The 27,512-nt window shown below is 46.4% G+C and overlaps 1 protein-coding gene across 1 annotated transcript in view; it reads left to right on the forward strand.

Moving 5' to 3' along the window:
- The first annotated feature begins 3,430 nt into the window (after window positions 1-3,430).
- PREX1 (phosphatidylinositol-3,4,5-trisphosphate dependent Rac exchange factor 1) overlaps window positions 3,431-27,512 on the forward strand; it is a 180,816-nt gene continuing 156,734 nt past the window's right edge. The window contains exon 1 of the mRNA XM_073580534.1: window positions 3,431-3,883. Within this exon, the coding sequence (XP_073436635.1) occupies window positions 3,740-3,883 (144 nt within the window). The 5' untranslated portion in view covers window positions 3,431-3,739. The remainder of the gene's footprint in view (window positions 3,884-27,512) is intronic.

Genomic DNA, 27,512 nt, shown 5'->3' on the forward strand with positions numbered 1-27,512 from the left:
TGACTGATTCAGATGCTGAAATTGTTTTGAAATTGCATCAGAAACTGGACAACATAAGGCCCCCATACACATTACATATACAGTGTGTCTGCCGAATCCGCTGAAATCAACAGGTTCGGCAGACAGTCTAATGTGTATGGGGCGCCGGTCAACTGATGTTCGGAAGAGATGTCATTGTGCATGTCCAGTTGTGAACTGCCATTCACATTGTCACCTGTGAGATAAGACGCTGGCTGATGTGTCAGTCGGCAACTTCATCATAGAGAACACAGGAGCAATCGGCCGAATGAGCACTCCTGTGTTTGGTAGAGTTGGCAGATGGCTGTCTGCTGAACAATCGGCTTGTGTTGATCAGTTGACAGCTATTTAATGTGTATGGCTGGCCTTAGCTTAACTGTCCAGATGCTCAAATTGTCTGAAAAGCTGCATGCGTAACTGATCTTTCAGATGCATATACTGACTGTACACCTGTGTCTAACTACCTCAAGTGTACCATACCCATGTAAATACTGCCTTGAGATCTGTGTCACTTGACCAATCCAATCAACCATCTAGATGTTCATATTGACTGTAAATCAGATTGAATATCTGTGAGTTTGGACCAATAATCAAGATGTTGTCATCCTCTCCCTGATCTCAGTTTACTGGCTACAATTGTTTTGAACGTAAATCCATTTACGGTATGTGCACATGATCAGTGGACACTGCGTACTTGTGCAGCATCCAGATCTTACAGCATAGTGGATGGGATTTCAAGAAATCACCTGCGCAGATGGACATGCGGCGTGTCTCTCCAGACCACAGTATGTCTATTTCTCTTGTGGAGATGTGAGTCTCTTGCAAGAGAAAGATCACCCATACAATGTATTGGATGCAGTGAATACACACGGTTCACTGAACACATGCGGATTCACCTGCCTTCAATAGCCAGCAGCATTTTGGACGAAGCAGACATGCGCTGCGTCTAAAGCGCTACCAATTCCTGTTCGTCTGCACATACCCTAAGAGCAGGGGAGACCATACACGCTTTAGTCTAATCGTTTGAGTTGCTCGGAAAATTATTGAAAGATATTTCCTTCAAGAAATATTTCAACAAACAAATCAAATGTGCTAAATCATAGGGCAGATGGCTTTCTGTTGGCCGACAGATGCCCACAATACCATAAGCAGTCTGGTTTATATTTTTTGAGAATGCTTGTTAGGAAGAGAGTGACCATGAAAATTGTTTTGTCACATCAAAAACTTTGACTAAAAATCAGTATAAGTGACATTAACCATCCAGATGCTAAATCGTCCATCTAGAAGTCTGCAAGGGTAAAGTTGGCCATACATATTAGATGACTGTTGACCAAGCGACGCTCCCATATACAGGAGTGCTCGCTCCTGCAGTCCAAAGTAGAAGGCTATGTGCACACGCTGTGGATTCACCCGCGGATTTGTATCTGCAGATCCGCAGGTAAAATTGCAGCTAAATTGACCTGCGGATTGGCCAGCGGTTTTCCCCTGCGGTTTGACACCTGGACAATGGAATAGGTGGCAAACCACAGCAGAATACGCAGAAAGAACTGACATGTCAATTCTTTCTGCGGATTCAAAACCGCAGCTTTTCCGCAGTTGAAAATCCTTATGTGCACAGCGGAATGTAAATCACATAGACTTACATGCTACTGTACACTGTAGAACTGTTGCGGATCCGCAGTGGCCAAATCCGCAGCAGAATCCGCAGCATGCGCACATAGCCTAAGACTGGGGTCAGACTTGCGAGAAACTCTCATGAGTCTCATACCTCAATACCAGCACTGCCGCCGGCACTCAGGACCGGAGTGTGCAGTTGCATGTATTTCTAGGTAGCCGCACACTCTGGTCCTGAGTACCGGCGGCAGTGCTGGGTATCGAGATGCGAGACTTGTGCGAGTTTCTCGCAAGTCTCACCCCAGGCTAAGTTTTATTATTTTACAAGGAGGAAACTTATAGGAATTGTGAAGAGGGTGTCTGAGTGGTGGACAACCTCTTTAAGTCTTCCCACCGATTATTGAACATTTTTGTTCGCAATACATTGAAAATGTACATCTTCATCTGAAAGATATTTTTGCACTGTGATCGAACAAGTGTGTGGGGTGGTCGGCAAAACAAAGCAACATTTCATGGGTGGATTGTCATCTCCGGTGTATGGAGGCACTTAAGGGGGCTTTACACGTAGCGATATCGCTAGCGCGTCACTGATTTTGTGACGCAGCAGCGATATCGCTACATGTGATACTTACCTCCGACCGGTTCCCCCGCTGGCTATCGCTGATCGCGCCAGATCGGCCTGGTCCATTTCTCGTCATCGGCTTCCTGCTGGCGCCGACGAGTGAGCCATGGACGCAGGCGGAAGACGGACACCCTCACCGCGTCTGAAAGGTAAGTAATGACCGCTGTATCGCTGCTGCATCGCTGTGAGATCTGCCTGTTTGGCAGCTCACTAGCGACCATTTAGTGATGCACCAGCGATCCTGACCGGTCATATCGTGGTCGGGATCGCTGGTGCATCTCTAAATGTAAAGGGGCCTTTAGCCAACCGTCCAGATGATGAAAGTGATTGGGAATCTCTGTAGAAATGACCAGATTGCACCATTTGTCCAGGTGCTTAAATTGTCTGGAATTGTGTGTGTAATTGATCATGCGTTGTTACTTAGGACTTGTGTTTTGAAACTGTTAAACTGTAAAGCGCTGCGGAATATGTTGGCGCTATATAAAGATTATTATTATTTATTATTATCTCAAGGCCCCCCATCCAGATGCTAATAGTCACCAGTGATCTGTGTGTGGTGGAGACAGACCCCATACTGGGAGGGGATTCTCTTATCTCTGCAGCTTGCTAAACAGATAATGCACTGGCCTCCCGTTGTGTTACTTGTGAATGGGCAGCAGGGGGCAGAATGTTTCCAACAGTTATTTACAATCTATACTTTATCTAGAAATCTGCTACATGGTGTTACCAAACTTTTTTTTTTCGGGTTCATAATCAGGGATCATATAAAACTGGTAAATGAGAGAGTGAAGGCACCGGAGAGAATAAGGCCCAACAATCGAGCGATGTGATCCTACGATGAGCTTTTGTCATTCTGTGTATCTTCTTATGTGCACCTAAAAACAAGGGCAGGCTTGGTCTGAGAAAGCATGGACCCCGGGGAGAATGGGTGCTAAGACCCTGGGGTGCATTGTAAAAGGGAATGGTGTGTGTGGGGGCAAACAGATCTGAGAGCAGTGACCGCAAATTGTGCACCAGCTCCGGTACCGGCACAGCTGCCCGGGTAGCCTGACTCCATCAGCGGGCTCTGCCCCGGGGACCCGTCCCGTCATTGTGCGAGAATAGGAAATGCAAAGATACAATGTAGCGGAGGAGCCGCCGGCGACAATAGGCTGGGAGAGATTTGGAGCGCACCTCCACCCTCCCCCATCCTGCATTGTGCGCTGAGCACAGAGAGACTCCCAGTGCTGGCGGCGGCAGAGCGATCCTCGCAGCCACACCGGGGAGGACAGCCTGACAGCACAGGGCATTACGGGGGGCGCTCCCTCTGCTGCGCACAGCGGGAAACTTTCCCCCAAGCTTTACACTGGATGCCCCCGACCCCTCTCTGAGCAGAGGACGATGCTTTCCCCGGTCCTCCCCGTGCAGGAGAGCGCACTGAGCCGTACAGCGCAGCTGGGGCGGCACTGAGCGCAGCCGCATCCTCAGCCCGGGTCACTGTGGGACATGGAAGCCGAGGAGCAGGCGAGCAGCGCGGAGACCGGCAGCAACAAGGACTCTGAGCGGCAGCTCCGACTCCGGCTGTGCGTCCTCAACGAGATCCTGAGCACTGAGAGGGACTATGTGGGAACCCTGCGCTTCCTACAGTCGGTGAGTAACTGCACATGGTCTTTGTGTTGTTTGGAGCAAGATGTGTGTGCTCCACCCTGCAACCAGAGCCCGGTTGTGAGCTCCATCCTGCAACCTGTTCTGTCTCCCTCAAGGAGAGTCCATTTGCGCGCCCCGTCCTGCAACGAGAGCCCGTTTGCGAGCGCCGTCCTGCAATGAGAGCCCTTCCTGCGCGCTCCGTCCTGCAACGAGAGCCGGTTTGCGACAGCCGTCCTGCAACATGTTCTGCAACGAGAGCCTGTTTGCGAGCGCCGTCCTGCAACGAGAGCCCGATTGCGAGCGCCGTCCTGCAAAGAGAGCCCGTTTGCGAGCGCCGTCCTGCAACGAGAGCCCGTTTGCGAGCGCCGTCCTGCAACGAGAGCCCGTTTGCGAGCGCTGTCCTGCAACGAGAGCCCGTTTGCGAGCGCTGTCCTGCAACGAGAGCCCGTTTGCGAGCGCCGTCCTGCAATGAGAGCCCTTCCTGCGCGCTCCGTCCTGCAACGAGAGCCGGTTTGCGACAGCCGTCCTGCAACATGTTCTGCAACGAGAGCAGGTTTGCGAGCGCCGTCCTGCAACGAGAGCCCGTTTGCGAGCGCCGTCCTGCAACGAGAGCCCGATTGCGAGCGCCGTCCTGCAACGAGAGCCCGATTGCGAGCGCCGTCCTGCAACGAGAGCCCGATTGCGAGCGCCGTCCTGCAACGAGAGCCCGATTGCGAGCGCCGTCCTGCAACGAGAGCCCGATTGCGAGCGCCGTCCTGCAACGAGAGCCCGTCCTGCGCGCTGCGTCCTGCAACGAGAGCCGGTTTGCGACAGCCGTCCTGCAACATGTTCTGCAACGAAAGCAGGTTTGCGAGCACCTTCCTGCAACGAGAGCCAGTTTGTGAGCTCGTCCTACAACGTATTCTGTAAGGAGAGCTAGTTCTGCGTGTTCCGTCCTGCAACGAGAGCTGGTTTGTGAGCGCTGTTCTGCATCAAGAATCAACGGTTCTGCGTGCTCCATCTGCAATGAGAGCTGATTTTCAAGCGCCGTCGTGCTACCTGAATTCTGGATACGTGTGCCACACTCTACAACCTGATGTCTGTATGTGTATGCAGCGTTCTGTAGTCCAAACTGTATTTAAACTCCACCCTGCCACCTGAACTCCCCTGTATGTCTTCACCCTACCTCTTGAACTCTGTGTATATGTGCTCCACCCTCCAACCTGAAGTGTGTGTGTGTAAAGAATAGACCATCAATAAAAAAATGTCCAGCTGGCATCTTTTTGTAAATAAAACAGATCAGTTTGAAACAAAGCAAAACAAATTAAAGTACAAAGGAAACTAAAGTTTCAAGTTTTGAATGGATCCATCTTCATTAAAAAAAAAACCTCAAAGATCCATAACAGCTGATCGTCGGAGTGTTGGGTAACCTGATGAGATATTGAAAGCCTATCCTAGGATAGGCCAACATTACAACATTAAAAAAAAAAAAATGGTGGCCAACCCCAACCAAGTCTCGCCACTTGGTGCTTCACGGAGGGGCCAATCACTTACCGGTATATACACTTTCGCACCTGCTTGTTTTCGCTCAATCTCTATTCCCCCATTTTCTTTGACATCTCTGGCTTCATAGTGCTGGAGATAGATGGAAACTATGCACGTTGGAAGGTATATTTAAAGGACTGGCCCCACCATGAAGCACCAAGCGCCTGTATTTGTTTTCAACAATCATTCTGTGCTGACAGATTCCCTTTAAGGGTTTATAAACAAAACTGATCCATTTTAAACAGAGAAAAAAAATGCTACAAAGGAAACTAAAGTTTCCGATTTTGAATGGATCTGACTCTTAAAAATAAACAAAAATATACCAACGATCTATAACAACTGATCGGCGGAGTGCCGGCTGTTGTACCCCCACCGATCAGATATTGATAGCCTATTATAACGCCTCCGGAAGAAGCAACAGTGAAACGTGCATTGGGGCGGGGGGGGCTTGCCATCCTTTGCCATCTGGTGCCTTCAATATAGGTAAACATTTCTTTGATTTGTTGTGTGCTCTCTCATTTATTTCTCTATTTGGAGTGTTTCTTGCGTCGTGATGGTCTCTTTTACGCTAAGGACGTCTTACATGTGATATTAGTCTCCATTTATTTATTAAAAGGCATTTGGCTATCTACCTTAATGAGACAGTTTTGTCATTAATAGAGGTTTTCAGGTGGTATTGTTGCAGAGAAACAAAATTTTGTATATATAGAGCACTGATATTGATATATATATATAGATATATTGCAGCAGTTTCCCCCTTCTGGGCATTTTGTTTACATTTTTAATGTAAATGATTTTTGTGGATTTTAGTTATTGTGTCTAATAAAAGAGCCATTTTTAATCATTTTCTGGATCTCTTTCTCGGCAAATTTAATATAAGTCCAAATATGTGTGATAAACTGTTAATTTGAAGTGCCAGTTTGTGGATTTTGATGGACTAAGTTGTGTATACGTATTATAAGGATAGGTCATCATCAGGGCTGCCACTAGGAATTTTGGGGCCCCATACTGGCAAAAATTTGAGGCCCCCCTTGAGACTCCACCCAGGCTCCACCCCCAGTTCCGCCTCCACCCTAGCTCCTCCTCCACCACGCCACAAAGAATAAATACCACCACTTCATGAACAGATCATATATAACAAACACATAATACCACATTAAATGGAGAGATATCACCATACCATGACCAGATCACATATTCCCACTACATTGTGGCCGAAAAATACCATATGCAAGGGACAAATACCATCACACCATGACTACACCATATAGATAAATAAAGAAACACCATGACCAGATCTAATCTATGAGAACATTGTTGTAGCTCTCATATACTTGCATTGAGAGCTTATGACTAGAGATGAGCGAATTTGATGAATAAGTGAGGACCTGAACAATCTATAGCGCTTACCGAATAAGCTGCAGCAGGAACCTGGATACATGGAGCATGCTGGCTGATCGGCACCGCAGCTGCATGTGTCACGGCTGTGACAGAGTCACAGCACATGCATGGAGAGCCCAAAACAAAGGGTCTCCATGCATGTGCCGTGACTGTCACACAGCCACGACGACACATGCAGATGCGGCGCCGAACAGCTGATCATCGGGAGCGCTCCAGGTATTCGGGTTACTGCTGTAGCTTAATTGGTAAGCACTACATACAGCTTGCAGAATAAGCAGGGACCCGAAGATATTCGCTCAACTCTACTTATGACATAGCTTCTGACTTCCAGCCAGTCAGAAGATGCGTGTACAAGATGGCACCGAAATACCAGAGTGGTGCTGAAAATTCGTGAATATTTCAGACAGTATAAGAGGGAACTTAGGTTTAAAGGGACTGTCAGCATAGAGTGACTGTTCCAAAAAAGTCCCTACATTCTGTTTCACATCGGGCCCAATCATTTTATTTCACCTTTCCACCTGCTTGTTTTCCCTCTATGTGAATCCCCTCTCTTTCAATAGACAGCTCTGGCTTCTTATCAACAGAGAAGGTTGGAGACAGAGGGAAACCAAGCAGGTGGGAAGATGGATTTCAGTGATTGCCCACTGTGAAGCACCAAGCACCTGGACTTAGTTGAACAGTCATTTTTGGGTGACAGTCATTTTAAAGCAACACTCCTGTGATGGAAACAAAAAAAGCATGCATCGAGACAACAGCTCTAAACAACATGTGTGCACCTTGATGGATCCACTGCAGCGCTTTGGCTTCGCGGATACAGGTGCAGCGCCCCAGACATGCAGATTTTAAGAACCATTAGTGAATATCGGTCTGCACTTGGACTGTAGTTTAGGAACGGCGGAACGCACTAAATAAAAATAAATAATAAAGTGCGTTCGCCGCTCGGGGTCCACCGTGCAGTAGGTGTTACACCGCTGCTAGGTAATGACAGAGGAGCAATATGGCAGTATGATGCGCACGGGTTCAACTTCACCCGGAGTGCGCAGAGCGGGCTCTGTTCACACAGAGGTGCCGATATCGCGGTATAATGCGCACGGGTTCAACTTCACCCGGAGTGCGCAGCACGGGCTCTGTTCACACAGAGGTGCCGCAACAAAAACATACAAAATGCTGAACCTGTTAGTGACACAGGCCTCAGGTAAATGCACACACGGTATCTGGTCACAGGAGCAGGACCCAAGACAGCGGAGCTGCGTCCCTCTAGACCTACCGTGTGTGCGGCGTCGCTTCTGCGAGCGCCAAGAAGGGCTGCAGCGCGGCGTAGGACACTGCCGCTTGACGACAAAGCCAGAAAGCAAGCGCAATGTCAGACGCTAGCATAGCGGTGCGGTGTGCATAGTGGCTTAAGGCTTGGGGGGAGGGGGCCCGACACGCTATATAAATTGTAGGGGGGGCCCGGCGGGGACCCGAGCGGCGAGCGCAGACAGGGCTGCTGCCAGCGACGCGTACGGCGTGCTCGGGCGCCGCGGGGCCCAGGCGGGCCCCCCTAATCACGGGGCCCTATACAGCTGTAATGCATGCCCTGATGGCGGCCCTGGTCATCATTACAAAAAGTAGTGGCCAACCTCTTTAAAAGGAGTCTTGTCTGCACAAAATGATTGCTCAAACCTAGCACCTGCTCTCAAAGCACCCTTTGTGTGACTAAACATTTAAGTGCACCTTCCCACCTACTTGTTTTCCATCTCTGCCCTTCTCTGGCTTCATAGAGCCAGAGCTGTCAATCAAAGTAGGAGGGGAGATAGAGGGATAATAGGTGGTAAGGTGCAGTGAACTGTTTGGCCACACCAAGGGTGCTCTGAGCGCCTATACTTAATTTGTTAGGGTGTGTGGACACGCTGCAGATCCACAGCAGTTTCTGCTGCGGTGTACAGTAGCATTATAAACTATGGAAAACAAAAACTGCAGTGCAGACAGTGCAGATTTTTCCGCGCGGTTTTGCTGCGGTTTTCAATCCGCAGAAAGAAATGACATGTCAATTATTTCTGCAGATTCCGCTGCGGTTTACCACCTACTCCATTGTAGAGATGATAAACCGCAGGGCAAACCCGCAGGGTAATCCACACATAAACCGCAGGTCTTCTGACCTGCGGATTTACCTGCGGATTTTACTAAATCCGCGTGGACAAATCTGCAGAGCATTCCGCAGCGTGTGTGCACATACCCTAAGGTTTCTTCTTGTGGAGAGTGACATGCCAGCTCTGGCTTGTCAAGGTAAGGAGGCTTATTCGCCGTGCAATGCTCCTCTGGGAAAATAATATGCAAGTTGCCTCTAGAGAAAAAGAGGACTTGAACTCTATAGCGCCACCTGTTGGTAGTAGGGGTCCTACAAGTAACAATCAACCCTTTAATCCTAAGTCATATTACAAGACTCGTTAAAGGGTTGATTGTGACTTGTAGGATCGCTACTACCAACAGGTGGCGCTATAGAGTTCAAGTCCTCTTTTTCTCTCAAGAGGCAATTTGCACATGTACTTAATTTGAACAGTTATTCTGTGCTGACAGTCCCTGTAAACCTGTGTGTGCTCCACCTTGCAACTTAAACCCTTTATGCCACACTGCAACTTGAGCCTTGTGCTTATTCTCCATCTCCTCTGTGCTTGCTTTCAGAAGGGTGCAGGCAGTTGGAATGTACAGGCGGTATAGATCTGCTATGTGGTGTGCTGGGTATATGTATTTTTTTTTAGTAAATCCTTCTCCTTTTGGTCTCTCCCAGGAGATGGTCTTATGTGCCACAGGAGAGGGTATTGCGATACACCCCTGGACCCTGCACGCCAAGTGTCGGGTTGTGTGTCTGTGTCTTGCTGTTCGCAAATTGTTTTAAAAGGTTTTCCTTCTGGATCCATAACTGGATTAAAGAGTCAGAACAGCGGCTCTTGTGAAATCTGGGAGATTACGTGCTGTGTGGTTCGTTTGTCAACCATGAGGTCACAAGGGATTCAAAGTAATCTGTCACTTTCTGCAGCCACAATTTGGATTCTGCTTTATTAACCTCAGCAGTTCTAGATTAGTGAGGATCTTCACTTGTTTTAAAGGAGTAGTTTCATTGTTGGATGCTCCAGCCGAGGAGACATCTGTTAACGCCATGTTTAGTTTTAACGTACACAGCAGGGAAGTCTCATATCCTTAAGCCCCAAGGATTAATGCAGTATACTTTTTTTTTTCAGTGGTTCCCAATATCCGTGTCCCAATAGAGTGGGGATATGTCAGTCTTTAATCGAAAATATAGATCAGGAAATTTTCCCAACATGTTTAGCCCTTTAATAATTGTAGAACTGTGATGATACAAAGGACAACTTATGAGGTATCTTTTGAATAGATGCAGAATTTTTATATGCATGTGTGTGTGTGTGTGTGTGTGTGTGTGTGTGTGTGTATATATATATATAGTTATTGTTCAGGATTTGCTACATCTGCTTGTAGCCTGCAGTGTACTATTTAAGGAGCAAAGAAAATCCTAGTGTAGAAATACTATATTATGTCACAGTGCATTATATTCACCTCATCTCGTCATCAGGATGTTGATGTGCTATTGTCATTGTGCTGGTGTGCTATGATCCCATCGTCACTGTGCCGGTGTGCTATGGTTCCTACATCGCTGTGTCGGTGTGCTATGGCCACTGTGTCATTATGCTATAGTCACTGCATCAGGGTGCTGTGCTTACCACATCCCTACATTAGGGTGTTGTGGTTACTGCGTCAGTATGCTGTGGTCACTACATTACTGTGTCAGAGTGCAATGGTCACCACGTCATTACGTCAGAGTGCTATGGTCACTGCGTCATGGTGGAATAGTCACCATGTCGCTGCACCAAGGTACCATAGTCAGTGCTGTAGTCATCATGTTTGTCTATTCTAGTGCTAGTCAGTGCTTCAGAGTGATGTGGTCACCATGTCATCACATCATGGTCCTATGGTCAGCTTGTCGCTGTGCCATGGTTTTATAGTCACCTTATCACTTCTTTTAGAATGTTATGGTCACTATTTCAGGGTGGTAGTCGGATTGTAACTGCTGTAGAAAGATGCTATCATCTTGTCACTGCATCATGGTACTGTGCTGTCTGCATCCGGGTGTTGTGGTCCCCCAGTTTCTGTGTCACCATGCTGTGATCAGTTCATCACTGTAGCATTATACGAAGTTGGTCTTCTGCCCCCTCATTCCATGTCACTTTGGACAGTCAGTTCTGAAAATATTTCAAACAGCACTGGAGCAGCTTCTTTTCTTGCATGTATAAGTCCTCAGAATTTTTATATTTTCCTCTTGTATAGTGTTCAGTCTGTATTTAAATTGTTAATGTCTTCATGAGTGAAACAACCTCCACTGTGGTGAAATAACCTTTCTTGCATAAGATCATCTTCTCAGGACTTCCTGTATATGACATGAGGGCACTGAGCATAGACTTCCTCTTAATGCTGCCATGTATCAGATGAGAGGAAAGATAGCAAGCTCACACTACTTCTGCAAAATCCCTTCCCAACATATAATTTGAATTTCTCCAACTGGGTCAGTCACGAGGTACCGTTATCAACGAAACTAGTAGACCCATTCACACACTGTCCATACGGTCAGCAGGAGCCAGCACAAAGGAAAGGAACTGTTGCTTTATAACTTAGTGCCACATATGTCTTACTTCTCCACATAGATTGTAGATACGGGCCAGACTCCTCCATCCTCGTAGACTGTGGGCACAGGCCTGACTCGTCTGCCCGCGTAGACTGTGGGCACAGGCCTGACTCGTCTGCCCGCGTAGACTGTGGGCACAGGCCTGACTCGTCTGCCCGCGTAGACTGTGGGCACAGGCCTGACTCGTCTGCCCGCGTAGACTGTGGGCACAGGCCTGACTCGTCTGCCCGCGTAGACTGACTTTTTCTGTAGAATTTGTGTGCAGGTTCTACTGAGACTGATTGCGGGTCCTACGTCTCTTCGTAGTCTTTGTGTACTGGTCCTACTTTTCACATACTGTCGGCACACTATATACTGTATAGACTGTGGGTGCATTTTTTATCTTCTTAGATAATGGGTGTAGGTCGTTTCCACACAGACTGTGGGTTCACATCCTACTTTTCTTCATAGACAATGATGGAAAGTCCTATTTCTCATAGACTGTGAATGCATTTCCAATTTTTTCTTATTGGTCTACACCATGTAGACTGGGGGCGCAGGTCTTACTTTTACAAGCAACAGCCAAACTTCAATGAAAATGTAGAGCCTGCCGCCATCTTTATTGGCCAATTATTACTTGTGCCATTGAAAATTCATGGACATTATTACTACTATTTTTGCAATACTCTGATTTTCCTCTGGAGACTTCCTGACACATTGTAAAGGGGGAAGGCTGAAAGGAGTAAACATCACAGATGTTCACTCCTTTTGGTTCAAAACACAAGAAATCCATGTAATGATACGCCTGTACCTTTAAGATGGTTCTCAGCATGGTAGTTTACAGGCCTGGACCTGGCTCGCGATTCGTTTCGTGCTGCCTGTTTATCTCGTCTCTAAAGCTGCCTCGCCCAAGTGGCACAGGGCCCTGTAGACCAGAGCGAGGAGCGGAGTTGTGGTTTCTGCTTCATTTATTTCACCTACTTTTAACTCTGAAGCCTGAAAACAGATGAAAAAGAAAAAGTATTTTTTTTCTGCTGTGGGTGGGACCCCTGCTCTGATTCAGAATTTAATAAAGTCTGACGCTGACTCTGGGTGCCTCATACCACGTAATGTCACTGGTTTTATACATGCAGATATGATTATTTGCTCTTTTACATTTCTTTCCTATTCCCCCTGACCTACAGATTTCCCGGTTTATCATGTGTACAACTATATCATTTTACAGAACAGAATAGGTCGATGTCTCACATGTAGGAAAAGGGTAATTTGTTGGAACAGTGTTGCATTGGCATCATCCTTACCCCACTGTCAGCAAACTTTTTTCAGTCTCACTGTCCTATCAGTGTCACTAATGTGACTGCAAATAGAAATGGAGAATCCACAGGGTTCTCATATGTGGCTGCATCTGCGTAGCGGTCCTGGATGTAATAGGACGTGAATCATTTTCTGTTCCTTGTGCTGTTTATTTGGTAGTTTGCTTATTGCAGGATGCAACAATCATTGTGGTAACATGGTGAACCTGGAGATGTATTTTATCAGTGTAAGGTCCCAGTAATTCGAGGATTTAGTGCAATGTGAGGTTTACAATGACGGCTATTATTACGATCTGCAGAAGGCTGAGTGTTCCTCTGTGCTATGTACAGTAGTTGGAGTGCAATGTGCAATTTACCAACTCCCGACATGTATTTTACTTACTATATCTTTGCATGTAGATCACTCCTATCTTTCCTATCCCAACAGCTGACAATTTTATTTAATTACATTTTTAATCTTTGCCTTTCTTAATCTATGGTGTGTGTTTTTGTTTTAAACTGTAGGATGTCAATTCTATCAGTTTTTATGCTGCTTTTTTTTACCTATTCACTGCAATGCATAAAAATGCAAAAGAAACTGCTTGAAAAAATGCATAAAAAAGCATGCAATGTCCACAGCACTTTTTCCTGCCAACACTGTGTTTTTCCATGCTGAAAAAACACTGTATGAACATGACCCTAAGTGTTCCCTAGCCTGAAGGTGCTTCCTTAGTAATTGACGGTTATCAATGCCAGGGCTGCTTGGATTAGAGGAGTGTCCCCTCCATGAGGCCTCGGCTGTCACAAGCGTGCCGCAAATGACTTTTGCAGATGAGAAAATTTGCGTAACGCTGGACACTTCACAGTTTTCTTGTCTATTTTTTTCCAGTCAGGTGGAGGCAGAATAACATTCTCCCTCCAGGTTTTACTGTCTGGTTCTGCTTTTTACCATTGCATCATACACAGAAGTCTGGAGATCAGGGCTGGAAGAGTCCCAGAGGGCGTTGATGCTTGAAAAAGGATTCATGGGCAGTGAAAACCTCACAGTGGCCCATGCTGTGTGCAAAATGTTGTTTTTCTCAGCAATAACACTGGAAATAATTGTGAAGAAGTCTGCTTTATAATCCGCACCATCCACCTTTAGCACTTTACATACCATCCACCTTTAGCACTTTACATAATGTGTGCCATCCACCTATAGGATCTTACATAATGTGTGCCATTCACCTGTAGCATCTTACATGATGTGCACCATCCACCAGTAGTACCTTGCATAATAAGAGCCATCCTCTTGTAGCATTTTGTATAATGAGAGCATTAATCTGTGGCATTTTGCATAATGTGAGCCATCCACCTGTAGCATCTTGTATATTGTGAGGCATCTGCCTGTAGCATCTTGTATATTGTAAGCCATCCTCTTGTAGCATCTTGTATATTGTGAGGCATCCGCCTGTAGCATCTTGGTTAATGTGAGGCAGGGCTGCCACTAGGAATTTCAGGGCCCCATACTGGCAAAATTTTCAGGGGCCCCCTTGAGACTCCGCCCAGGCTCCACCCTTCAAACTGTCCACAGTCCCACCGCTCTCTCTTGGAAAAACTCCACTTCTCACCAATCGCACATTAACAGTTCCCATCTCCAGATCACACACACAGCCAGCAGCTCTTGTTTTGACCAAAAGATTTTTTAAATTTGCCACCACGACAAGGTAGACTCTTTTGGTTAGTCCCTTCTCCAGCCTATTAAACATTTGTTAAAATATCCAATACAATTTAGTTTTTTTTTTAATTTATTTTTCAGTTTTTAAAATGACCAATAATATCACATCCAAAGGGACAAATACCACCGCACCATGTCCAGACCACATATTACCACCACATAGTGACCTATAATACCACATACAAGGAAGAAATACAGCCACACCATGAGCAAACCACATATTACCACCACAGTGACAGAATAATAGCACATACAAGGGACAAATACCACCGCACCATGCCCAGACCACATATTACCACCACAGTGACAGAATACTACAATACTGATCATTAATAACAAAAACATAATACTATCACTATACACAGGAGATCTGTACTTGGTATACATTCTGTGTACAGGTAATACAGTGATCACCAGTGACATTATACACAGGAGCTCTGTATATAGTGCCAGTGTACAGTGTTATGAATGAGTCACCGAGGAGGAAAAACAAGCTAAGCCACAGAAAACCAGAGAGGTTGGTAACTAAGCTGATTGCAGACCCCTGATCCTATCCACACAACTAGCAGTAGCTGTGAAGCGTACCTACAATGATCCTAGATGCCTCGTCACAGCCGGAGAACTAAATAAGCCTAAAGCAAGAAAAGGGGAAATCTAAACTGCCCCAGAGCAGACCCCAAAGCAATAGACAGCCCCCAAACATGTATTGTTGGTGAGACAAGATGAAAACACAAACACAGATAGAAAAATAGGCTGAGCAAACGAGGGGGCCCACACTAACTAGAAAGGACAGGAAAGGAAAGATGCTGTCTGCAATCACGCACAAAACCCTGCCAAAAAATGTTCAACAATTTCTGATAACAAAAACCCTGAAGTTGCTAGACTTCAATTACCTATATCAGCACTCTGGTATATTCTGAAGACAGAGCAAAAAGAGACCAATCTGATCAGGGACAAAAAGCAAACTGGCATAAACAGAGACATAAGAATGGAAATTCAGCACAGCCCCAGCAGGAGCTGGCTGACCACAAAAACTGAGTAAACCAGACCAAATCTCATGTGAAAAATTAGCAGAGCACACTTAGCTTGAGAAGGCAGGAACAGAACTGGAAACCAGAACCTCAGGGCAGGAAAAAATCACCAGCACAAAATTAGGGAGTCGGCTGTCTTAAATCCAGTCAGAGACTCCTGATGTCCACTCACAGTCCTCCTCCTCAGGTGGCAGGTCTCTGACATTTAGATCAGCTTCATTACCTACTGTCACCACTAGAGGGAGCCCGGATGGAGAACTCATGCCTCCTCTGTCAACACAGCCAGCTCCACCACCCTCACCAGAAGCCAGAGGTAAACCAGAAAATGAGTTCACAACAGTACCCCCCCCCCCCAGAGGAAGGGTCACCGAACCCTCATCCACGCCACCAGGCCGATCAGGATGGGCCCAGTGAAAAGCACGAACCAATCTATCGGCATGAATGTCAGAGGCAGAGACCCAAGAATTGTCCTCCTGGCCATACTCCTTCCACTTGACCAATTACTGGAGTCTCCATCTAGCCAGACGAGAATCCAGTATTTTCTCTACCTCATATTCCACATTACCTTCAACCAACACAGGGTCAGAAGTTGCCGCCATAGGAACCACTGGCTCAACAAACCTATTCAACAGAGACTTATGAAACACGTTATGGATCTTAAACGTAACTGGAAGAGCCAATCGAAAAGAAATCGGGTTAAGAATCTCCAAAATCCTATAAGGTCCAATAAATCTTGGCTTGAACTTTGGAGACGCAACCTTCATAGAGATATTTTTTGACGACAACCAAACCATATTACCCACTTCAAACCAGGGACCAATGGTCCTATGCCGGTTGGATAACTGCTGGGCCTTTTCTTGAGAGATGGACAACTTATCCACCACTTGGTCCCAAATCTGCTGCATTCTCTTTACAACAGTGTCAACACCTGGGCAGGCTGAAGATTCGACTTGCCCTGAAGAAAATCGAGGATGAAACCTAAAGTTACAGAAAAAGGGCGACATCAATGTGGCAGGGCTAGCTCTATTATTAAGGGCGAATTCGGCCAAGGGCAAAAACGAGACCCAATCATTCTGATCAGCAGATATAAAACATCTCAAATAGGACTCCAAAGTCTGTTTTGTTCTCTGTCTGCCCATTGGTCTGTGGGTGAAACGCAGAGGAGAAGGACAACTGAATTCCCAGCTTGGAACAAAATGCTTTCCAAAATCTGGAGACAAACTGGACTCCTCTGTCCGACACAATGTTCTCAGGAATTCCATGCAACCGAACCACCTGTTGTGTTGTGTTGTTGTTGTGTTGAGTTCACAACAGTACAGTGATCACCGGTGACATTATACACAGGACCTCTGTATATAGTGTCCGTGTACAAGTAATACAGGAATCATCAGTGACATCATACTCAGGAGCCCTGTATACAGTGTCAGTGTACAGGCAATACAGTGATTATCAGTGACATTATACACAAGAGCTCTGTATATAGTGTCAGTGTACAGGGGTTGGACAAAATAATGGAAACACCTGGAAACATCAACAAAAGTTAGTTTAATATGGTGTAGGTCCACCTTTTGCGGCGATTACAGCCTCAATTCTCCGAGGTATGGATTCATACAAGGTGTGAATTATTTCCAAAGGAATTTTAGTCCATTCTTCAGTTAAAACACCCTCCAGTTCTTTGAGTGACGATGGCGGCGGAAATCGACATCTAACGTGAATCTCTAAAATCTACCATAAATGCTCAATAATGTTGAGGTTTGGGGATTGTGAGGGCCAGATGAGATGCTCAACTTCATTAGAATGTTCCTTGTGCCATGCTTTAACGATTCTAGCTGTATGAATTGGTGCATTATCATCCTGAAAGATGGCGTTCCCCTCCGGGAACAGTGCTTGAACCATAGGATGCACTTGGTCACCCAAAATGCCTAAATAATCTCGGCTGTTAATTCTTCCATGAAGGGATATCATTGGCTCGGCGGATCGCCACGAAATAGCACCCCAGATCATCACAGAACCTCCGCCATGTTTTATGGTTGGGAGAAGGCAGTCTGGATGGAATGCTTCTTTCGGCTGTCTCCAAACGTACACTCGGCCGGAGGTCGGAAATGGGGTAAATGATGATTCGTCTGAGAATATCACATGTTTCCACTGCTCGAGGGACCAATTCTGGAGGTTTCTATACCACTCTAAACGCTTGGAAACATTTGTCAGCGGTTTTCTAATTGCAGCTCTTCCGTGGAATCCAGATTTGTGCAGCTCCCGATGAACCGTTTTCATGGAAACTGGGTTCTGTAGGTGTTCATTGAGCTCAGCAGTGATTTTCGGAGCCGTGGTCTTGCGATCCTCTCTCACAATTCTCTTTAGAGTCCGACAGTCTCCCTCAGTCAACTTTGACTTTCGGCCGGACCTGTGCTTTGCTGCGGATGTTTTTCCTTCTCTTTCAAACTCAGTCATTACTTTGGAGACAGTACCTCTTGACACGCCAAGCATTCGGGCACTTTCTGTTACACTAGCGCCTGCCATACACGAGCACCAACAATTTGGCCTCTTTGAAAATCCGAGAGGTCTGCCATTGGTATCAGGTTCTCATCAATGTTCTTACAATTCTGCAAAACAAACAGTTAATTTACATACACATATCACATAACACAAATAATCAACTACAAAACATTACCGTATGTCACGGTTTGCATGTTTATAACATGTTCGAAGATTATGATGCCAAAACGTTAGGTGTTTCCATTATTTTGTCCAACCCCTGTACATGTAATACAGTGATCACCAGTGACATACACAGGAGTCCTGTATATAGTGCCAGTGTACAGGTAATAGTGATCACTGATGACATTATGCACAGGACCTCTGTATATAGTGCCAGTGTACAGGTAATACAATGATCACCAATGACATTATGCACAGGACCTCTGTATATAGTGCCAGTGTACAAAGGCACTCTGTATATAGTGTATAGTGTCAGTGTACAGGTAACACACTGACTCACCAGTGACGTCTCTAAGTGAAGTCCTTCAGCTTCGCTTTTCATCTTTCATCCAGCACAGACCGCCATCACGTCTTTCAGCCAGGGCTCATCTCTGCAGGAAATAACACTGTTATCTAGAGCTCCACTTGCAGAACACATTACTTCATTTTTTCCCAACTTCTACAATACACCAGATGAAGAAAAAAAGGCGACATAGTGTCGCTCTGTACAGTAACAGGACCTTCCCCCATTTAAAACAGTATTCTCAAAAAAAAATAAAATAAATACATCACTGCAGTAATAATATCTCTAAATTAGCCCCTATGGTAATAATATCCCCCATCCAGGCCCCCGTGTGTCTCATTTCTGGCTCCAGCCATATTTTCTCTCATCCTGCCCTCATGAGTATCCATTCTGCCCCCATATGATCTCCCGATCCTGCCCCATCTGTCTACATCGTATCCATCCTGCCCCGTGTCTCACATTCTGCCCCCTTCTGTGTCTCACTGTCAAATTCGACCCCCTCCTGTGTCTTACTGTCACATTCTACCCCCTCTTGTGGCTCACTGTCACATTCTGCTTCCTCCTGTGTTTTACTGTAACATTCTTCCCCCCGTGTCCATTCTGCCCCCTCCTGTGTCCCACTGTTACATTCTGCCCCTGCTTTCAATAAAAATAAAAACATTTTTTAAAGTTTTTCTTACCTGGCCGTTCTCCTGCGGCAAAGCACCCTCCACACAGCTGAAGCGCGCACCCGCTGGCGACTGACAATGACATCAGAAGTTGGCGACGTGTGCGCTGTGGCTAACGTCAGCTGCCAGCCTCCGATTGGCTGGTGGCTGTTAACTATTGATGCCCGGGCCCGGTTTAGCCTGCCGGTAGAGGCCCGGCGAGCAGATGAGACGGGGCCCACTCCGACACCACAGCCCTGCCTCACTACTGAACCATGTACATAATGTGCAGCTCAGATTTATCTCCACTCCGACACCACAGCCCTGCCTCACAACTGAGCATGTACATAAAATGCAGCTCAGATTCATCTCCACTCCGACTCCACAGCCCTGCCTCACTACTGAGCATGTACATAAAGTACAGCACAGATTCATCTCCACTCCGACTCCACAGCCCTGCCTGACTACTGAACATGTACATAAAATGCAGCACTGATTCATCTCCACTCCAACACCACAGCCCTGCCTCACTACTGAGCATATACATAAAGTACAGCACAGATTCATCTCCACTCCGACTCCACAGCCCTGCCTCACTACTGAGCATGTACATAAAATGCAGCACTGATTCATCTCCACTCCGACTCCATAGCCCTGCCTCACTACTGAGCATGTACATAAAGTGCAGCACAGATTCATCTCCACTCCGACACCACAGCACTGCCTCACTACTGAGCATGTACATAAAGAGCAGCACAGAATCATCTCCACTCCGACACCACAGCCCTGCCTCACTACTGGGCATGTACATAAAGAGCAGCACAGATTCATCTCCACTCCGACTCCACAGCCCTGCCTCACTACTGAGCATGTACATAAAGAGCAGCACAGATTCATCTCCACTCCGACACCACAGCACTGCCTCACTACTGAGCATGTACATAAAATGCAGCACAGAATCATCTCCACTCCGACTCCACAGCCCTGCCTCACTACTGAGCATGGACATAAAGAGCAGCACGGATTCATCTCCACAGCCCTGCCTCACTACTGAGCATGTACATAAAATGCAGCACAGATTCATCTCCACTCCGACTCCACAGCCCTGCCTCACTACTGAGCATGTACATAAAGTACAGCACAGATTCATCTCCACTCCGACTCCACAGCCCTGCCTCACTACTGAGCATGTACATAAAATGCAGCACTGATTCATCTCCACTCCGACTCCAAAGCCCTGCCTCACTACTGAGCATGTACATAAAGTGCAGCACAGATTCATCTCCACTCCGACTCCACAGCCCTGCCTCACTACTGAGCATGTACATAAAATGCAACACAGATTCATCTCCACTCCGACTCCACAGCCCTGCCTCACTACTGAGCATGTACATAAAGTACAGCACAGATTCATCTCCACTCCCGACTCCACAGCCCTGCCTCACTACTGAGCATGTACATAAAATGCAGCACAGAATCATCTCCACTCCGACTCCACAGCCCTGCCTCACTACTGACCATGTTCATAAAGAGCAGCACAGATTCATCTCCACTCCGACTCCACAGCCCTGCCTCACTACTGAGCATGGACATAAAGAGCAGCACAGATTCATCTCCACTCCGACACCACAGCACTGCCTCACTACTGAGCATGTACATAAAGTACAGCACAGAATCATCTCCACTCCGACTCCACAGCCCTGCCTCACTACTGAGCATGGACATAAAGAGCAACACAGATTCATCTCCACTCCGACACCACAGCACTGCCTCACTACTGAGCATGGACATAAAGTGCAGCACAGAATCATCTCCACTCCGACTCCACAGCCCTGCCTCACTACTGAGCATGTACATAAAGAGCAGCACAGATTCATCTCCACTCCGACTTCACAGCCCTGCCTCACTACTGAACATGTACATAAAGAGCAGCACAGATTCATCTCCACTCCGACTCCACAGCCCTGCCTCACTACTGAGCATGTACATAAAGAGCAGCACAGATTCATCTCCATTCCGACACCACAGCCCTGCCTCACTACTGAGCATGTACATAAAGTGCAGCACAGATTCATCTCCACTCCGACACCACAGCCCTGCCTCACTACTGAGCATGTACATAAAGAGCAGGACACAGATTCATCTCCACTCCGACACCACAGCACTGCCTCACTACTGAGCATGTACATAAAGAGCAGCACAGAATCATCTCCACTCCGACTCCATAGCCCTGCCTCACTACTGAGCATGTACATAAAATGCAGCACTGATTCATCTCCACTCCGACTCCATAGCCCTGCCTCACTACTGAGCATGTACATAAAATGCAGCACTGATTCATCTCCACTCCAACACCACAGCCCTGCCTTACTACTGAGCATGTACATAAAGCACAGCACAGATTCATCTCCACTCCGACTCCACAGCCCTGCCTCACTACTGAGCATGTACATAAAATGCAGCACTGATTCATCTCCACTCCAACACCACAGCCCTGCCTCACTACTGAGCATGTACATAAAGTACAGCACAGATTCATCTCCACTCCGACTCCACAGCCCTGCCTCACTACTGAGCATGTACATAAAATGCAGCACTGATTCATCTCCACTCCAACACCACAGCCCTGCCTCACTACTGAGCATGTACATAAAATGCAGCACTGATTCATCTCCACTCCAACACCACAGCCCTGCCTCACTACTGAGCATGTACATAAAATGCAGCACTGATTCATCTCCACTCCAACACCACAGCCCTGCCTCACTACTGAGCATGTACATAAAGTACAGCACAGATTCATCTCCACTCCGACTCCACAGCCCTGCCTCACTACTGATCATGTACATAAAGAGCAGCACGGATTCATCTCCACAGCCCTGCCTCACTACTGAGCATGTACATAAAATGCAGCACTGATTCATCTCCACTCCAACACCACAGCCCTGCCTCACTACTGAGCATGTACATAAAATGCAGCACTGATTCATCTCCACTCCAACACCACAGCCCTGCCTCACTACTGAGCATGTACATAAAATGCAGCACAGATTCATCTCCACTCCGACTCCACAGCCCTACCTCACTACTGAGCATGTACATAAAATGCAGCACACTCCGACTCCACAGCCCTGCCTCACTACTGAGCATGTACATAAAGAGCAGCACAGATTCATCTCCACTCCGACTCCACAGCCCTGCCTCACTACTGATCATGTACATAAAGAGCAGCACGGATTCATCTCCACAGCACTGCCTCACTACTGAGCATGTACATAAAGAGCAGCACGGATTCATCTCCACAGCACTGCCTCACTACTGAGCATGTACATAAAGAGCAGCACAGATTCATCTCCACTCCGACACCACAGCCCTGCCTCACTACTGAGCATGTACATAAAGAGCAGCACGGATTCATCTCCACAGCCCTGTCTCACTACTGAGCATGTACATAAAGAGAAGCACAGATTCATCTCCACTCCGACACCACAGCCCTGCCTCACTACTGAGCATGTACATAAAGAGCAGCACAGATTCATCTCCACTCCGACTCCACAGCCCTGCCTCACTACTGAGCATGGACATAAACAGCAGCACAGATTCCTCTCCACTCCGACTCCACAGCCCTGCCTCACTACTGAGCATGTACAGTGCCTACAAGTAGTATTCAACCCCCTGCAGATTTAGCAGGTTTACACATTCGGAATTAACTTGGCATTGTGACATTTGGACTGTAGATCAGCCTGGAAGTGTGAAATGCACTGCAGCAAAAAAGAATGTTATTTCTTTGTTTAATTTTTTTTTATATTGTGAAAAGTTTATTCAGAGGGTCATTTATTATTCAACCCCTCAAACCACCAGAATTCTGTTTGGTTCCCCTAAAGTATTAAGAAGTATTTCAGGCACAAAGAACAATGAGCTTCACATGTTTGGATTAATTATCTCTTTTTCCAGCCTTTTCTGACTATTTATTTAAGACCCTCCCCAAACTTGTGAACAGCACTCATACATGGTCAACATGGGAAAGACAAAGGAGCATTCCAAGGCCATCAGAGACAAGATCGTGGAGGGTCACAAGGCTGGCAAGGGGTACAAAACCCTTTCCAAGGAGTTGGGCCTACCTGTCTCCACTGTTGGGAGCATCATCCGGAAGTGGAAGGCTTATGGAACTACTGTTAGCCTTCCACGGCCTGGACAGCCTTTGAAAGTTTCCTCCTGTGCCGAGGCCAGGCTTGTCCGAAGAGTCAAGGCTAACCCAAGGACAACAAGGAAGGAGCTCCGGGAAGATCTCATGGCAGTGGGGACATTTGTTTCAGTCAATACCATAAGTAACGTACTCCACCGCAATGGTCTCCGTTCCAGACGAGCCCGTAAGGTACCTTTACTTTCAAAGCGTCATGTCAAGGCTCGTCTACAGTTTGCTCATGATCACTTGGAGGACTCTGAGACAGACTGGTTGAAGGTTCTCTGGTCTGATGAGACCAAGATCGAGATCTTTGGTGCCAACCACACACGTGACGTTTGGAGACTGGATGGCACTGCATACGACCCCAAGAATACCATCCCTACAGTCAAGCATGGTGGTGGCAGCATCATGCTGTGGGGCTGTTTCTCAGCCAAGGGGCCTGGCCATCTGGTCCGCATCCATGGGAAGATGGATAGCACGGCCTACCTGGAGATTTTGGCCAAGAACCTCCTCTCCTCCATCAAGGATCTTAAGATGGGTCGTCATTTCCAACAAGACAATGACCCAAAGCACACAGCCAAGAAAACCAAGGCCTGGTTCAAGAGGCAAAAAATCAAGGTGTTGGAGTGGCCTAGTCAGTCTCCTGACCTTAACCCAATTGAAAACTTGTGGAAGGAGCTCAAGATTAAAGTCCACATGAGACACCCAAAGAACCTAGATAACTTGGAGAAGATCTGCATGGAGGAGTGGGCCAAGATAACTCCAGAGACCTGTGCCGGCCTGATCAGGTCTTATAAAAGACGATTATTAGCTGTAATTGCAAACAAGGGTTATTCCACAAAATATTAAACCTAGGGGTTGAATAATAATTGACCCACACTTTTATGTTTAACATTTTTTAACATTTAACTGAGCAACATAACTTTTTGGTTTGTAAGATTTATTCATCAATCCTGCTCTTGTGTGAAGTTTGAAGGCTCTAACTTATTTGCATCTTATCAAACCTGCTAAATCTGCAGGGGGTTGAATACTACTTGTAGGCACTGTACATAAAGTGCAGCACAGATTCATCTCCACTCCGACTCCACAGCCCTGCCTCACTACTGAGCATGGACATAAAGTGCAGCACAGATTCATCTCCACTCCGACTCCACAGCCCTGTCTCACTACTGAGCATGTACATAAAGAGCAGCACAGATTCATCTCCACTCCGACACCACAGCCCTGCCTCACTACTGAGCATGTACATAAAGAGCAGCACAGATTCATCTCCACTCCGACTCCACAGCCCTGCCTCACTACTGAGCATGTACATAAAGAGCAGCACAGATTCATCTCCACTCCGACTCCACAGCCCTGCCTCACTACTGAGCATGTACATAAAGAGCAGCACAGATTCATCTCCACTCCGACTCCACAGCCCTGCCTCACTACTGAGCATGTACATAAAGAGCAGCACAGATTCATCTCCACTCCGACTCCACAGCCCTGCCTCACTACAGAGCATGGACATAAAGTGCTGCACAGATTCATCTCAACTAAAAGCCGAGATCATTAGATCAGGAATAGAACAGACATTTCATAACTTTCCAAATTCTTATGAAAAAAATGTACAGCACGCACTGCCTTAAACTTCTGTACCCTATTTATTATGTATTTTAGGAGTCGGAGTTGGTCCATTTTATACCGACTCCACCAAAATTGGCACCGACTCCAACTCCACAGATGCAAAAAGGAAAAAAAAAAAATAACCAGCTCACCTGCAGCAGCGTGTAGAAGCGCGGAACCCTTGTAGTCTCACGTAATCAAAAAAATAGGTGTTGCTCCAGCTTCTTATAAAATTTAATTTTATCAAAATTAAAAAAGAAAGATGATGACAGACATGATGTAACATGATAAATGGCTACACGTTTTGAACACGAAGTGTCCTTTCTCAAGCTGAGAAAGGACAATTCATGTTTGAAGCGTGTAGCCATTTATCATGTTACATCATGTCTGTCATCTTTCTTATTTAATTTTGATAAATAAAAGTGAATTTTATAAGGAGCTGGAACAACACCTATTTTTTGATTTTTCCAACTCCACAGCCCTGCATTCACCTGTAGCATTTTATATAATGCCCACCATTCACCTGTAACATCTTACTTAATGAGGGCCATCCACCTGTAGCATCTGACATAATGCACGCCATCTACCTGAGCCCCCAACATAGTGTGTGCCAACTGCCTGTAGGATCCTAAATAATGTGTGACATGTTATTAATGTGTAGGGTTCATACTTATTATCATTGATAGTGGAGTAGGGATGTTTGGGTCCCCTTTTTAGGCTGAGTTAATTTTACTTTGGATTCATCCGATGGTTGACAGTTTACATGTTCTTGGCAGTGGAAGGGTCACTCTGAGATAGGTTATATTTCTAAAGAGCTTATGAAGAAATGTGCGATTTATTATCTCTTATTACCCAACCAGAGTCTTCGATATGGAGTACAAATTTAAATGTATAAAAGCTTATAGAAAGTAGATGTGCTCTGGCTGAGGAGCTTACACTCTAGAGACCTGTTATTGTTGGGGACACAAGTCTGGATAGCAGGGACAGGCAGGTAAGGGCAGCCCATTATATCTCTGCTAGACAGCTATGCCCCACCTGGACCCAGGCCAGAACCTGATAAACGTTAAAGATGGAAGTTCAGATCAGCAAGGGCACTGGATCATGTTGCAGACTCCACAGAAAGGAAACCTGAATCTTCCTTCTGTTCTCCTCTACCTTTAACCTCTTAGCAAACTGCTGCCGGGTAGTGATGTTCCAATTTGGCCCAGAATTTGCAAGGTATGTGCTTGCCTTGGGGTAAAATCATCAATCGCCCCCGACCCCACGGGCTGACTTTGTAAAATAGTGAAAGTGTTCTAAGTGGTTGCCCTGATCCCATCGTCGTTCCATGTAAAGAACCTGCTCGCACACGGGCAAATAGACTAACAATGTTGACGATAGTGTGGAGAGTATAACAAGTGTCTAACATAAACAAAATCCTCAATTAAAAAAAAAAATTACACTTTATTGATAATTATTAACAAGGAAAATGAATGCACAATTCCCAATTCTAACAATAATTACAAATAGTGGCACTCATATTATGTGTATAAGAGTCATTTATTAAGCCACATATAAAACTAGGACTAAATGAGTCAGGGAGGTGGGGGGAAAAAGAGAAACCAAACATCAATGCCTTCTCTAATTTGTTTGATCCTGTAATTCACTCTACCTCACCGCAGTGATTGGCACCCTAGGTAAAGCACGCAAGTTATGGTTGAGCCCGCTCACAGTCGTCTCCACCCTAGTAAACCCTAGGGAGGCCTGCAAACTATAACCCCTCACAGATAATCCACAACCAAGATACAAGTAATAAAGTGACAGTTGAGGGTTAAAAAATTAATGATAAATTGACCTCCTCAGACTAATTCATGTCCTCTACAGGCTAATAGTCTGGACTAACCTGATGTTGTCATGACTTCTGCAATCCGCTTCTTTCATGCCCGTGTCATAAATTATTTATTGTGAATCTATTGCATCCATTTCAGAAGCAGAATATGAAGCTCCTGGGCCCCAATGCAGAATCCATAACTGGTTCCTTCCCCATATGTGATATGTCATTATTGCTGGTCTCCTCCTGTGGTGTTTCGTCGCCTTCTGCCTCTCTTATAGTTAAGTCACTGGTCCCCCCCCCCCCTTCTTCCTCCTGCGGCTTTTCCTCAACTTCCTCCTGCAGTATTTCCCCCCTTACTCCTGCACCATTTCCTTTGCCTTCCTCCTGCGCCTTTTCTCCATCTTCTTCATGCACCTATTCCTCACGTCTTCCTTCTGCGCCTCCCCCGTCTTCCTCCTACACCTTCCCCGAATCTTCCTCTTGCGCCTTTTCCCCATCTTCCTCATGTGACTTTTTACACCGTCTTCCTACTATGACTTTTCACCCCATCTTCTTCCTGTGCTTTTCACATCATTTTCTTCCTGACCCTTTTTCCCACTGTCTTCCTCCTTTGCCTTTCCCCCCACATCTTCCTCCTGCGCCTCCCCCCCCACATCTTCCTCCTGTGCCTTTTCCCCCCCACGTCTTCCTCCTGCGCCTTTTCCCCCCACGTCTTCCTTCTGCGCCTTTTCCCCCCACGTCTTCCTCTTGCGCCT

This window comes from Dendrobates tinctorius, unplaced genomic scaffold, assembly GCF_039654945.1.
Source record: "Dendrobates tinctorius isolate UK_male_01 unplaced genomic scaffold, ASM3965494v1 ptg000065l, whole genome shotgun sequence".
Lineage (NCBI taxonomy): Eukaryota > Metazoa > Chordata > Amphibia > Anura > Dendrobatidae > Dendrobates > Dendrobates tinctorius.